This window comes from Parus major, chromosome 28 (assembly GCF_001522545.3).
Source record: "Parus major isolate Abel chromosome 28, Parus_major1.1, whole genome shotgun sequence".
NCBI lineage: Eukaryota > Metazoa > Chordata > Aves > Passeriformes > Paridae > Parus > Parus major.
In genome coordinates, this window is record NC_031797.1 from 5,014,775 (window position 1) to 5,029,314 (window position 14,540).

Consider the following 14,540-nt stretch of genomic DNA (forward strand, 5'->3'; position numbering starts at 1 on the left):
GCCATTTTGTCCTGGTTTCCAGGAAGAAAAGGTTGCTCCTGGAGCCTAAGAAAACTGTCACAAAATTCTCAAAGGAAAAAAGAAAACATAAAAATCCAAACAAACAAAGAAAACATTTCACAAGAACCCATCTTTGGAAAAATATAAAAATATTTTTCCACCCAGCGAAATAACTATAAATAATGTTTGAACTATTAAAAGAGTGAACGCAGAAAAAGGCTATTTACATAGGAGTGTTTTGTGCTGTTTCAGTCTAATTTGTCACTGATGTAGGAGCCTCATACGTTAGCTGGAGGAAATCCAGAGTTTTCAAAGCTTTTCTGTCAGGGCTTGAAAAGTTGCCAGTTTTTTTAATGGAGCCAAGCAGTCTCAGGCCTGTTGTTCTCAAAGATTTTGTGAGCCAGGGCTGAATGTTAGCAGGAAACAGAGCCAAGTGGGCTTCCTGAGCGTCTGAGAGAGGAAACACTGTAATAAGCATGGAGGCTGTGGTTAAAAATAACTCCGGTATATAAAGGCTGCAAAGGATCCCCTCTCACTCACACTCGCTGCTGCCTCTTGGCTGCTGCTTCCCGCTGACTCCATGTGAATGAGATGCTTTGCCTTCCCCTCGGAGCAGGTGGTTTTTAAGCAGAAGAGGACAGAAAACAGCCTGTGGAGAAGATGAGCACAAGGCAGCTCTTACTGAGTTTCCAGCAACAGGATCCAGGCTTTATTTCAAGAACATTGTCAGGCTGAGTTGAGCCACAGCCACGGACACAGAGCATTTCAGTGTCTAACTTTAGGCTGAAGTAAAAGTTATGTTAAAAAAAATAACTCAGTTTTCTGTGATATGAAACCTGAAAAGGGGAACAAGGCAAATCATGCAAGGTCTTGAGCAATAGGTGAAAGGACCTCCTAAAATTGTTACCATCAGGCTCAGTGTGGCTTGTACCACTTCTGCTACAGAAGGTTTAGTCCCACCCTGTGCCCCCCTTGCCCAGCTGGAGGAGATGCACGTGGCAACCACAAGCTGGAGGACTGGCCACCTACCATCAATCAGAGCTCTGCAGTCCCCCGCCTTGGTTTCTCACCCTGCTTCTCCTTACCAAATTCATTTGACATGGGATTAGGCCCATCTCTTTTCTCTCAAAGCAGTGATTTTCCTTGCAAATGTGGGGTGAAACCCATGCTGGTTATTTGGTAAATTAAGGCACCCTTTTCCCTGCTGTAACCTGACACTAATAGCCCTATGCAGTCCATGCCAAACACTTCTTTGTAGCTCACATTATGCTGTAATTGGCAAAACACATTCTTCCCAGGCTTGTGTTTTTATTACAAACATTTATTTGGAGCTTTATGTGGCAAATGAAAAAAGAATTTCACAACTCATTCTAGAAAGTTGCATTGTATCAGGCTGTCCCTTGAAAAAGCATTTTATTGCTCAAGAATAGCTGTAACCGTTCAAGGGATTTCAACAGCGTTGTTCTCTTCAGCTACAATTGCTAGATACACTACAGCGTCAAATATTAATAATTTTGATCAGTATTAACCCTGACAACTGGCACTTGATACTTGATTCCACCCTCAGCAGTAAATGTTACATTCCTCACAGGCACCAGCTGAAAAATTTGGGGTAAAAGTTCAGGTGTGTGGAACAAAATAAGCTGAAGTTTTGTTTCTGAATAGAAAGCACTTTCTATGAAACACAAAGCATTGCTCCTAAGCTCAGACATAGCCAGGAATTTACATATATAAATATCCTAAAATGTAGGCATTTATAGCTCAAGAAAAAAAATTAGCACGACAACGGACACAAGCATCTGGAAAAAAGTCTATCCAAAAATATCCCACTGAAGTTTCAAAGCTTAATCATAATTATATAACTAATTGTGATCATGGGAAAAAATTATATACCATATTGAATATTTCAGTGATCTAAGTCTGCAAGGACTTGAGAGGCAAGGAAGAGATGAAATCAGCTGCTCTATACATGCAGCCTGTCCGGCAGAGGTGCCTGTCTTCCTTTCATTGGCCAAGTCATACCTCTGATTCACACTTCCATGTATTCAGTTAGGGAAAGTAATTCCAGGCAGCCAGCAATACCAATTAATAGCGTCATGGTTAATGAAATGCTTGCTCCAGTATTTCCCATTACTTTACTGCAGGACATATGACTAAGAAATCATACAGGTTCAGTACAAAGAAAGTAATTCATAAAGGAGAACTAAACCCCACATGTTCATCACGTTAAACAAGGCTTTGGCAACCTACACCCTACATGAACTCCTACTTTGTATATTTGGTGAATAAAGCTCCATTTTTCAGATCCAAACCCATAACCATGTTTTAGCTGCCAGCAAGGGAAACAACCCCTAAGCCTTCCTCATTCCTAAGTAATTCTCTTCTTGTGGCTGATTTTAAGTTTTGTCCAGTCTTCTTTCCCTCTTCCCCAGTTAAAGCATGTAAACTTCAAAGTGGCAAAAAACTGCTAAGAAGGGCACCTGCATCTGTTCTCAGACTGTGACATAACTCACAAATTGAAAAGAGAAATAAAAGCAGCTGATTAGGGCTTTGAAGTTCTCTCAAACAGATTTCTCCCCCTGCATTTATTAAACCCCAAACACAATTCTCACTTCTAAACCCAGTCAGCTTGGCACATCTGACAACACTTTCTGTCCTAAGTGGACGTGACAGGTAAGACATCATTTCCATTTTCCTCCTGTCATCTCCAACCAGTTATACAAATTGTCTATTAAAAACACATGCCAGGAACAACACAATCAGTATGAACACTCAAAGAGTAGGACTCCTGTATTCCAGAATTCAATGAGTTTAATCTTCTTAGGTTTCTGATGTTGTTTAAATATTTATGTAACAATATATATTAAATTATAGTATATATATTATTTTATATATATATATATTATAAATCTATGTAATAACAAATTAAATATTTGTTAACCATAAGAGTAACATTTTCTGGATGAAACCACATAGGTACTTCTGCCCTATGCTCCTGCCCCAATTGCCCATTTCTTCACTAAATATTTGGTTCTGTAATCTAAAGCATTTGGCAGCAACTGAAAACTACTTGCCATGATAAGTGACTGACACTTCAAGCAGTTTTGCTAATATGATTCAACACGCTTGACAAGTTTTGGAAACTGTGGTATCATTTCACAGTTCTGTAAAAAAAAAGATTTTTCAAACGTATTTTTATTTGACAGCTGAAAGGGACATCTGCAGTACAATATATGGGCATTCAGCACAGACGTCAGTAAAACACAGAAACACAGCTACATACCTAATCAAAGCTGATCATTAAAAAAGTGGCATACGTTATTTAGGTTTGAAGAGTCCCCAGATGAAAAATTACAAAAAATCATTTACAGCTGAACACTATCATTCTTCACACAGCAAATTCAAGTAGCAATACATAATTACCTCAATTATATTCACAAAAGAGCTGAATTTTTGCATGATTTATTCAACCATGAACATATTTTCTTGCATATTTCTGAGAAAGTTTTATTTATATAGTTTGACTTACTTATTTTATTGGAATTTAAGCTGGTTTCCCTCTGAACTGATGGGAGTCTGCCTTGCTAAAGCAGGTTGGAAGCATCAGAGCTTGACTTTTGCTAAGTTAATAAGGCTTCCACTAAAACCAATTAAGATTGCCATCACAAGGAATGGAAGGGATAGAACTGCCAATAATCACGTTGAAAAAGCAGAAGTAAAATAAAAAATATTTCTGTTCTCTCTTTGGGAAAAGGCCAGATCCTGCATTGAGATCAGACAATAATGATGTCGAAATACTTTCCATTACAGTAACTATGGAGGATGTTAAAACAACTGCTACTCATCTCAAATAGTATTGAATTGCCAGGTCTGGGTAATTTAGAAGTGAGTGTTTCAAAAGGACCAACTAAGGACATATCCAGATGGCTAATGTTTATTATCAATTCATTTCAGAGCAGTGGGGAAGCCCCAGGTGACCTGGAGAATGTTAGTATTATGTCAATATTGCAACAGGGTAAACAGAATGAGCCAGATATGCCTGTCAGTGTTACATAAACCTGGGCAGAGACAGGGAGGACTTGAGACAGAAAAAGAATTCTAAATAAAGATGGTTTGTTTAACGACATTTGTGATGGTGTTTTAAATAAGTACATGCCTCGGTGCAGTGTGTTTTTCACAGTAAGAAATAAGCACAATGACAAATTAACATGGTGCGCACATGCAAATTGGTCCAGCCACAGGCTGATATATCTGGAAATGGAATTTAGATTTTAATCAAGCAGGTTTATTGGTTCTCGATCTTTTTTGTCATTACCATTCAATGTTCTTAACAATAACCTGGAAGAAAACAAAAGTTGTTTCTGATAAAGTCCTAGATGACAAGGATCAAAGAAGTGCAACATAATTTGAAGAACATGTTAAAGGATTATTTTAACTATCCAGGCAGACACAAACAGCGGGGTTTCTCTGAGTGGGCTTGGCAATACAGAGAAACTGAAGGCCACAGTTCTAGGAACAGAACATGCAAGCAGTCCTGCTTTTTGGCATGGACAAAAATAGGTTCCTATGTAAGCCAACGGGGAATTATTCAAAAAAACTGGGACACCAAAATTGCACTGCTCTCAGACATCTTGTTTCACGGTATCTTTTTCCAGCCTCTACTTTCCCTAAACTGGCTGGATTTCTCCCAGTGGTTCCAATTCTCTCTTCATGCTTCCTAGCTCTGCCACCAGCATTTCCATCAGGTCTCCCAGGGCTTTGTTCTACCTTCCACTCTTCCCATATATCCCATATGCTCTGCTTTCAACACTGTCATAAATTCAACCTTCTCAAAAAGCCTGGGAGCAAACACTGAGTGCAGATTGTGTACATGATGGTGCTGGCCTGGACTGGGATGCTGAGACAGTATCATGGAATCATAGGATGGTTTGGATTTGAAGGGACCTTAAACCACATCCAGTCACAGCTCCTGCCTTAGGCAGGGACACTTTTCTCTAGACCAGGTTGCTCCAAGTCCTGTCCAGCCAGGGATCCAGGGGCAGCCACAGCTTCTCTGGGCACCTGTGCCAGGGGCTCAACACCCTCCCAGGGAAAAGTTTCTTGCCAATATCCCATCTATCTCTGCCCTCTGGCAGTGGGAAGCCATGACACAGAGCTGGGGGAGAGGAGGCCTTTGCCAAGCAACTACTCAGCAGAAGACCATGACATACGGCACAAGTCAAATCCTGAAAGAGAAGTGACTCATATTTGTCTGCTACTCCACTTTTCCAGTGCTCAAACCTCAAGAAAGACTTTTAAAATATGCAGATAGCTCAGAGGAGAATCACTAGGAAGAAAAGTATTAAAGGAAAATATGTTTTCTTAAAAACTTAATGAGTCCCTTCAACTTCAGCTGATCAAAGAGATGGTTCACCTTCATCTGTCTGTCAGTCCCTGCATGGGAATCAGCTCCAGTCATGAAAGGTCTGGTCAAAAAGCCTCCTTTCTCCAATTAATTCATGATGTTACTTTATTCAGACAAAAGACCTACAGGATTAAATCGTTCTCCCCAAATTAAGATGTGAGTCTCTGACACATACCTGTATATTTCATTTTATGTGGTTATATCATTTTATCAACTTCCTTGACAGCAGATTCTAAAATGTGCTAACTCAGAACTTGCAGTTTAAAATAGAAAAAAAAAATAAAAAATTGTATAGTCAACAGAACTGTGACAATCTGAGACTCAAGTGAGGAAATCCTCTGTCTCATTTCAGTATGAACAGTGTTACCACAGTCAGTGTTACCTGTACTGTGTATGCTAAGAGGTGTCCTTTTTGGGTCGTTTACCCTGCTATTACTATTATTACCAGTTTGCTCTAGGTTCAATCAGGACTTTCTGAGAACAATCCATAAGAAAGGAGCTCTTTGCTTGCTTGCGTTTCGTAATGACTCAGAGCTGGGGCAGACAGGTGACGTGGGTATTGTACCAACCCATCCAGCTGCAAGCTTCAGTGGGCACAGCCCAGCACAGCCCTAGCTTGGATTCTTCTATTAACATGAAATATCTTGATTGCAATCTCTTAAAAAGTTTCTCCTTGATCTAAAAGCAACAAGAGACAGCAGCAGCAACACCTAGGAAAACGAACTTTGCCATAAAAAAATGTCTGAGTCCGTGTTTACTTTGGCTGGAAAACAAATCACACATCATTTAGCTCTCCTCTACCCACAGATTAACAAATACTTTCTAATCTCACATTCTTCACATTTATACACCAGTGGCATCACTCCTGATCTATGCTAAGTGAGATCACTGCCAGGATCTTCCATTTAGGTATTTAGAGTTGTGAGCAGCAGAAAGCCAGAAAATGTCAGCACAACTATCACAGACCGAGTGGAAGGTCACAGCAAAGTTGTTCTCAATTTGCACAGAACCAGTGACTCACAAAGTAAATAAATTCTCACATTTGTCTCCCCAGGTTTAGTGCAGCTCTCAATTTTTAGCCTAACTGCTTTTCTTGAAAACAAAAAGAAACTGAAGGCAGAGAATTTATTATTTTGTGTGCTTGGCTTTCATCCTCGCTGCCCACTAAACATTTCCTTTACACAAAGAAAATGCAGAGTTTGGTGACAGAGCCATTGCAGTGCTATAAACAAAGTCTTTCCAGTGTCTACTGGAAGGCAGCATCAGATTGGAGCTTCTCGGTGAAACCTACACATCCAGCTGTATATCCTAGAAACAAAATATTTTGTTATAGCTGTTGCTGAAATCACAAGCACATAAACTGACACAGACATTCAGGGTGTGTTATCAAGGGAGCATTCACATTCATTCTGAATTCATCAGAGTATATTTTCTTGGCTGACTCACAGCCCCATATATACATATCGTTCACTTACGGACGTTTTATTAGGGGAAAAGAGTTTACATTGAAAGATTACACAAGTGTGACATTACAGAGCCATGAGTCACACATCTTTGTGTACGGCGTTACCATGCATTCAGTGTATTGATTCTGCTCCAGACACAGAAGTTTGGCTGCTCCTTCTGGCCAACCTGTGAACTTTTAGAATGAAAACTATAGAAAGTCAAACAAGAGATATTCCTGATTTTAAAACACGTGTAGCTATAGAAAAGATCATTTACTCACCCTAGCAACTGAGTTTTTCCCAAGGTGGCTAAACACAGCCACAAGCCTGGGATGGGCTCTGGTGAACAGGCTCGAAGTGCTTTGGAGAACGAGAGCCCATCAGGGGCATTGCTCCCTCCCCTCCTGGGGCACACCATGCATAAAAGTGAGAGCTGTTCTCCTGCACTCTCCTCATTTCCAGCTCACTTAGAAACCCCTTTAAAAGCGATTGCAAAGGAAATATGGAGGAGGAAAGGAGAAAGCATCACTCTTTGAACAGGCTCTCAAAGAATCCATCTGTCCCTTGACAGATCATAGTTTTTCTCCCTCTTCAGATTTGCCACTTTTGCTCCTGGATTATGGCCAAGCAGCCATGATCCTCAGAAACAGGAGTCTGGAGCATGTCATCAGAAGTTATGGGAGAATTGCTCCTTCAGACTCAGCATCTGAGCTGGAGGCCAAGGTAAGGGGGAGGAACAATCTTCCCTTCTGAAAAATCAAGCCCAAGACCATAAATTGACCCCCATCATCAGCTCAGCAGCTTATACATGGGAGCAAGGGCATGTCTCTCTCCCTCACTGTGCTCCTGACACCTTCCAATCCCACCTTCTTTTTCTGAGTCTGGTTGCACCACATGCCCCAGGGATGAGGCTAGGTTGTGGGTAAGCAGCTCTGAGGTGTGGGCGGATCAAACCCCTAACTCATGGTGTCTTTCTTAGTGTCCCCAGGAGAAGGACCCCTCAGTGTTCCTCATCCCACAGCCAATCCCTCATAGTCTCTGTTGAAGCTTGTAGCTATCCGTGCCCCCTCATGTCACAGACGGTCCCCTTGGTGTCTCCAGGTCAGGGAGCCCTTGATGCCTTCCACGGCTGCAGCAGGTCTTTCAGTGTATCTCAGCACAGGGTCCCCTCGCGTCAGGAAGGGTCCTGTAGGTGTTTCCAAGGCAGGGTTCCCTGTGGCCCCTCATCCCACAAGTCCTTCACAGACTCTTTTAGCACAGGACAGGGTCCCTCAGTGTCCCTGGACCAGGGACGTAGAGACCCCTTGGCGTTCCCCCACTTGGGGCAGAGACCCCTCAGTGTCCCGTCGCTGGCCGCTACACGATGTGGGCCCGCGACGGGACACTGAGGGGGTCTCTGCCCCAAGCGGGGGAACGCCACCCGCGAGCCGCCCGTGAGCCCCGCACCGAGGGGAGGGCGGCGAAGGGGGCCCGTCCCCGCTCTGCTCCGCTCCGCCCCGCTCGGGCTGGGACCGCCGCCGCCGCGTCCTTTTATACCGGGGCTAAATTTAGGCTGCGCCCGAGCCGCTGCCTCCCGCCCGCCCCGTCCGGGACGCGTTTCCTCCGCTCCTGCAATTGGCCTGAGGCCGCCCGCGCCCGCGTTATAAGGTGCGGAGGGCGGCCGGCCGCGCTCGTCCCGCACCATGGCGCTGAGCGACACCGCCCTGCCCTCCTTCGCCACCTTCGCCAGCCCCTGCCGCGAGAAAGCCCTGCACGAAGTGAGTGTCCCCCGCGCTCGGCACCGACGGCTCATCGCACCGGTGGGCGGCGGAGCAGCCGCCCCGCTGTTCACCCAGCCCGTCCCCCCCGTGCCCCGAGGCGAACGGCACCTCTAACCCTCTCCCTTTTCTCTCTCCCCAGAGGTGGAAGTGTGAGCAGGAGGCCAAGACCCCCGCCGACGCTTGGGGCGGCGTCTCCCCACGCAGAGAGGATGAGGATCTCAACAACGTGCTGGACTTTATCCTTTCCATGGGCAGCGATGGGTACGGCCAGGGCGCTGCCGCCGGGGACTATCCCCCTGCCCAAGGCGAAAGCGCAGGCTTTTACCAGACAAACCCGTCCCCGGGATGCTACAATGCCCTGGAGCAGGGCAGTCCCCCGCCCTACAACGCCGGCATTGTGCCGGAGATGATGCGTTCCGAGATGGACTCCAACTACTGCCCTTCGGGCAGCGTCCACGGGCGGTTCTTTGTGACACCCACCTTCGGGGGCCCGCAGTTCGTTGAAAACATTAAGCCCGAACCCGACATGGACAATTACGGACCGGTCCTGGGTCTGGTGCCCCAGGCTTGCCCGAAGATCAAGCAGGAGGGGAACGCGACCTGCATGATGGCCTACGAGCAGCCCCGGGTGGCCAGTTCCCCCCAGATCCCTGGGGCAGAGACGCCCCCGCTGAGCCCCGATGATCTCATGGTGAATGACTGCCACACACAGATGATGTGCCCCTCGTCCGTGTCCTACCAGCAAAGTTACCACCCGGCCTCCGGCTTCCACCACCCGCAGACCCACCTCCAGTACCAGAATACCTCCCAGTTTGGCCTTTTCGAGGATAGCCTGCCCTTACAGCCCTCGGCTCCTCGGGGCATGCTCACCCCTCCTTCCTCCCCTCTGGAGCTGCTGGACTCCAAACCAAAGCGAGGACGCCGGTCCTGGCCGAGGAAGAGGACAGCCACTCACACGTGCAGCTATGCCGGTTGTGGGAAGACCTACACCAAGAGCTCACACCTGAAGGCCCACCTCAGGACACACACAGGTGAATATTGTGGATGGCCTTTCATACGGAGATATGCTGTGTGCCGGTTGGGATAGCCCTGTGTAAAACAGTTTGTAGCCTGGGCTTTTACCCTGTAGTCTGTTAAATTCACTAAATTCGTAGCTGAGCTGTGGCAGGTGGTCAGGCCTGTAACATCTGGGTGTTTACTTATGTAGTCAAAGCTTTTCTGGGGGCTTCTAAAGCCCTTTCTCTGGGATTTTTGCTGCAGGTTTGGGTGGGTAAAGGAATTTCTAGTAATTTAGCTTAAAAGCACTTGAATCTTGCTGTGGAAGGGCTTGGTAGCAAATAAAGGGGTATGCTACAATAAAACTCGGCAGGTTGCCTGGTATATGATGCCATGCTGAGTCACGCTTTCTGATTTCCCCAAACAGGTGAAAAGCCCTACCACTGCAACTGGGAAGGCTGCGGCTGGAAGTTTGCACGCTCTGATGAGCTCACCCGTCACTATCGTAAGCACACAGGTCACCGGCCCTTCCAGTGCCACCTCTGCGACAGGGCGTTCTCCAGGTCAGACCACCTGGCTTTGCACATGAAGCGGCACATGTAGCCACGGGGACTCTGCCCTGCCAACAGTGGACCTTATTTAACTGCTCAGGTGCAGAAGCGTTAAAAATCCGTAGCTGGTACTACATAGGGAGGCACCGATCGACGCTCTAGGATGGACACTGAGGATCTGACACAAGGAGGCTTAGCCAGGCATCTCCTGCAGAGAATCTGCCGTGACTGAATCAGTGACCTCCCCGTCCCGGTCAGGAGAACAGGGGTTATTTATGCAGCTTCTGTGAAGGGTAAACTCCATAAGACTCCATACAGATTGTATAAAAGAAGCTGTAAATATGTTTTTCCCCCCAATTCTAACTGCTCGTTCCTAAGCTTTACAAGACAATGTTTGTATGGAAACTGCCTGAAGTTGACCCTAGAAGAGATGAAATGAATGTTACTGTAGCTAACGATGTTAGTTTAGATCTCAGTTGAAGGCATGGCTAAGAGAACACTCCTCTTGTTAGACTGTTTGGTTCACAGGTGCAATAGTATTCTTGTTTGCCATGATCTACACTAGAAGTACAGGGCTTGATGTCTTGTAAGAAAATAACCTATTTACTGTAATTTTTTATATATTGTAAATAATTTTATACAATGAGAAATATTATATATGTAAATAGAAGACAAATGGGTATTTTGCCTATTTCTGTTTTTATAAAAACATAATTTTTCAATGTTTGAAAACATTTCATCTTTTTAATAAAATAAGATTTTAATTGCTGTGATTTTTATTCTCCTTTGAGATATCCCTGTTTCTTTTTCCCTGATGGCTGGACCAGCTGGACCTGGTTGTGTTTTAAATTATCAACAACTGTAACAAGACGCTTAAAAAAAATCTAAGCCATGGATTTTTCTGAAATACATAACAGAGTAAGTAAGGTATTCTCAGTGGTAAATAAGACATAGTACAGTGCTTTACCAAAAAATCAAATAGGAAAGTAGATCATATTTAAAATATACTTCCTAAAAATGGTTAAGGAAGCAACACTGTAATTTCAGTCTCATTTCTAGTTTGTGCTAGACTATTTTAATAGCATTCTTAATGTTTTCCAGATGCAGTTATAGTTTTGCCAGCAGTGTGTGGGTTTTTACTATAAATTTAAACACTGCATTTTTGTAATTATGGAGGCTTATTTTAAGGCATTCTTGTACATAAATTACCCTTGTTCTCAAGAGCTCAATGCAGAATTCCAATAGAACAGTAGTGGAATTCCAGCATGAATTCACAACACAGGTTAAAATACCTTCATAACTTGTTCCCCGAAACTTAAATTCACTTAATAATTTGTAGTGCCACCTAGATTTCAGCAGTTAAGATATTTATTAACTATTTGGGGGAAAAATCAGCCAGGAATCAAGCTTCTGCAAACTAATTGCAAGTAAACTGGATACTGCAACAGCTGTAGCAGTAAAGACAGCTATAACAGTCAAACTGAGCCCCCCAAAAATTCTTCACAGCTGTAAATGACCTCAGGCGGCCAGGCAGTAAATCCAAGCAGTTGTTCTGACAGTCTGATGAGCATCCTCTATCTTTACAGCTGCAGTGGTGTGGTGAGTCTTGATACTTGTACATCACTGCTAATCAAATATGCAGATTCAGCTTAATATTGCAGCATTTTTTTCCTTAACATCTGGATACTTGGAACTTGGTTTTAATCAAGATTGTGACCCTTTTTTTTTCTGACTTTACGTGTTAGAATACACAAGAATGAAATCAACAGGAATGCATATAGAGTAACTACAAATATAGCTGTTCTTCTGTGAAAGCAAAGGCTGAAGTTGTTCATGTGGAACAGATGTATTTTGGGCTTCTAATCATTGGCATGGAAGAATGGGTTCCACATTTCACTTTTGTAGTTCTTTCAAAGTGAAATATAAGGGAGCTTTAACGTTTCTTCATGAAAAACAAAAGTCATTTATTTGCTAGAAAAAAAAACATTGCACAATCTAATTCCAGAAAGTGAGGATGACTTAAAGATGTTCTAAACTTGGCACATTCATTGTTGCAACAGTTCTAGATATTTCCTTCTCTTTCCCCATAGCTGAATACTTTCATATTTCAGCATGTCCTTTGGTGTTTATAACTCTAAGAAAACAACTTTTAAAATTCTTACTCTCATCTTTTCATACGCACCTGGCTTTCCCTTGCTCTTTCTGAAGAATTGGAAATGGTTATAGTCATACCCAGTTTTCAGCATTCCCAGTCTTTGTTATAAACCAGGTTTCAGCAATACAGTACAAGCTTGAACGATTCCCTTTTTTGTGATACAATTTAAAAGACAAAGAGGTGTGACACCTCAGTGCCCAGCCCCATATCTGCCCTGGGAAAGGCCCAGCCAGAGCTTTGCAGTGATGGGTGAGATTTTGGAAGCATCACAACATCGCAACGTACTCATCTGGCTCTGCTTGCTCCCAGTCCTCTCCTCACCTCTGGAGTTTTCTTCCAAATCTTCAGCCTGGAAAAGAGGGCTCCAAGGAGACCTCAGAGCCCCTTCCAGTGCCTAAAGGGGCTCCAAGAGAGCTGGAGACGCACTTTGGACAAGGGCTGAAGTGACAAGACAAGAGGGAATATCTTCACACTGCCGAGGGGCAGGGTTAGGTGGGACATTGGAAAGAAATTCTTCCCTATGAGGGTGGTGAGGGACTGGAATATGATTCCCAGAGAAATTGTGACTGCTTCATCCCTGTAAATGTTCAACGCCAGCTTGGATGGGGCTTGGAGCAACAGAATCTAGTGGAAGGTGTCCCTGCCCATGGCAGGGGGTAGAACATGATGGACTTTAAGCTCCTTTCTAACCCAAACCATTCTGGGATTCTGTGATTTCAAGTCAGCTGCAGCTAGTGAGTGACACAAAGGCATTGTGTGCTGCTCAGGGCCTTTGTGCAGAAATAAATGCCAAAAGTCACCAACCCTTCAAAAACCCTCATATGGCTACTCTGCAGCACCCACCACATTGGGTCCCCCCCCCCCTCCTCCTCCTCCTCCAGTGCCTCAGCATGGGAGCATCCAAATCTGCCTTTGCTCCAGGGAAGAGTCTGGCTGGGAGAGTTATCACCTCTGCTGCCTCTGCTCCTGCTCACTAAAAAGTCTTCAGATAAGACAGTTGGTATCTGCCTGATAGTGTGTTACCAAATAGCGATCAGATCCTGATGAGCAGCGGAGATGTGGAAAGAGGAGCAGGTGGTGCTCTCTGAGTTTTTTGATTTGTGACTCAACTGAAAATAGAGCAGAGGAATCCTCACATATAAATATAAAAGACTTCATATAAAAATATATAAAGTCAGTCCTCTGAAAGTGGGAAGGGATATGGGGACAAAGCACTAATAAAAGTTTACAATAAACTTTCTTGTCATTGTTTAAGGGAGAGCATCTGTGATAATTGCTGTGTGGTCTTTACAGGAAACTGCACGTTCTTGAATCTTGAGATCATCTTGTAGCAGAAAAAAAAGAGATGCTGATCTCATTCTTCTCACATTCCATTATGAGTAATTGTCAACTCTCTTCTTTTTTATTTCTTTAATTGTTTTAAATCAGTACATCCAGAGATATGTTGCTGCAATTCCAGTAATCTACCAAGCCTCCCCCCAGTCAGCAGGAAACCAAGAATGTTCTGCATCTTCTGATAATTGACCATCAGGTTGTCACTGATCTCTTAAGTAATTTTGTCCTATTAACCATCGGCCTCCCAGGGAGCATCCAGCAACCACAACCTGCAGCTATCCTGGATTCGATTTTGACATACCAGGGAAAGGAAAAAAACTACTGTAGTTAAACCTGATGGGGGGAAATGTAGAGTCCATTGAAAACAAGATTTTCACACATATTATATAAGATACTACAGCTATGGGCTTCCTATTTTAATATAGATTGTGAGGTAAGTTAGAGCAGGTTAAGTGCAGAAACAAGCAAATCCTGCACAATGATCGTAGTGAAAACTTTCGTAAATATTGCCAAACTCAGGTACCATCCAGAGCAGTCACTGCTCAAAGTCGGATCATCCCGTGTTTCAAAGTTTCAGAGCATTGTGTTTCACACTGCTGAAAATGGTTTTTCCTCACCTGCTGACCTGATTCAGTTAAGCTCCTCTGAGATGGGACCTCACTGTCAGAACACACTGTAATTCTGAAAGAGCCCAGAGTGGGGCCAGGTCCAGCCGCTGCAGGGCTGCTTCGCTCAGTCGCCTTTTGGCTCTCAAAGGTGACACGGTGCCCTGTGCTCACCCAGCAGCATACCAGCACCACTCCAGCACCACACCAGGCCCTGTGAAACAGCCCAGCACCACCCCATCACAACAAGAGCACCACACCAGCACACTGTGCCTACCAGCACCACACT

At 44.2% G+C, this 14,540-nt stretch overlaps 1 protein-coding gene across 1 annotated transcript; it reads left to right on the plus strand.

Moving 5' to 3' along the window:
- The first annotated feature begins 8,494 nt into the window (after nucleotides 1-8,494).
- KLF2 (Kruppel like factor 2) lies at nucleotides 8,495-10,929 on the plus strand. The gene is made up of 3 exons (XM_015651446.1): nucleotides 8,495-8,606; nucleotides 8,749-9,640; nucleotides 10,033-10,929. The coding sequence occupies exons 1-3, from the start codon at nucleotides 8,532-8,534 to the stop codon at nucleotides 10,206-10,208; spliced, it is 1,143 nt and encodes a 380-aa protein (XP_015506932.1). The 5' UTR covers nucleotides 8,495-8,531; the 3' UTR covers nucleotides 10,209-10,929.
- The last annotated feature ends 3,611 nt before the right edge of the window (nucleotides 10,930-14,540 follow it).

Bases quoted from the DNA above. Each gene is read 5' to 3' on its own strand.
- KLF2 (XM_015651446.1), top strand. From the start codon at position 8,532: ATGGCGCTGAGCGACACCGCCCTGCCCTCCTTCGCCACCTTCGCCAGC. The intron at 8,607-8,748 runs GTGAGTGTCCCC...CTCTCTCCCCAG, and splicing joins GCGAGAAAGCCCTGCACGAA to AGGTGGAAGTGTGAGCAGGA. The intron at 9,641-10,032 runs GTGAATATTGTG...TTCCCCAAACAG, and splicing joins CCACCTCAGGACACACACAG to GTGAAAAGCCCTACCACTGC.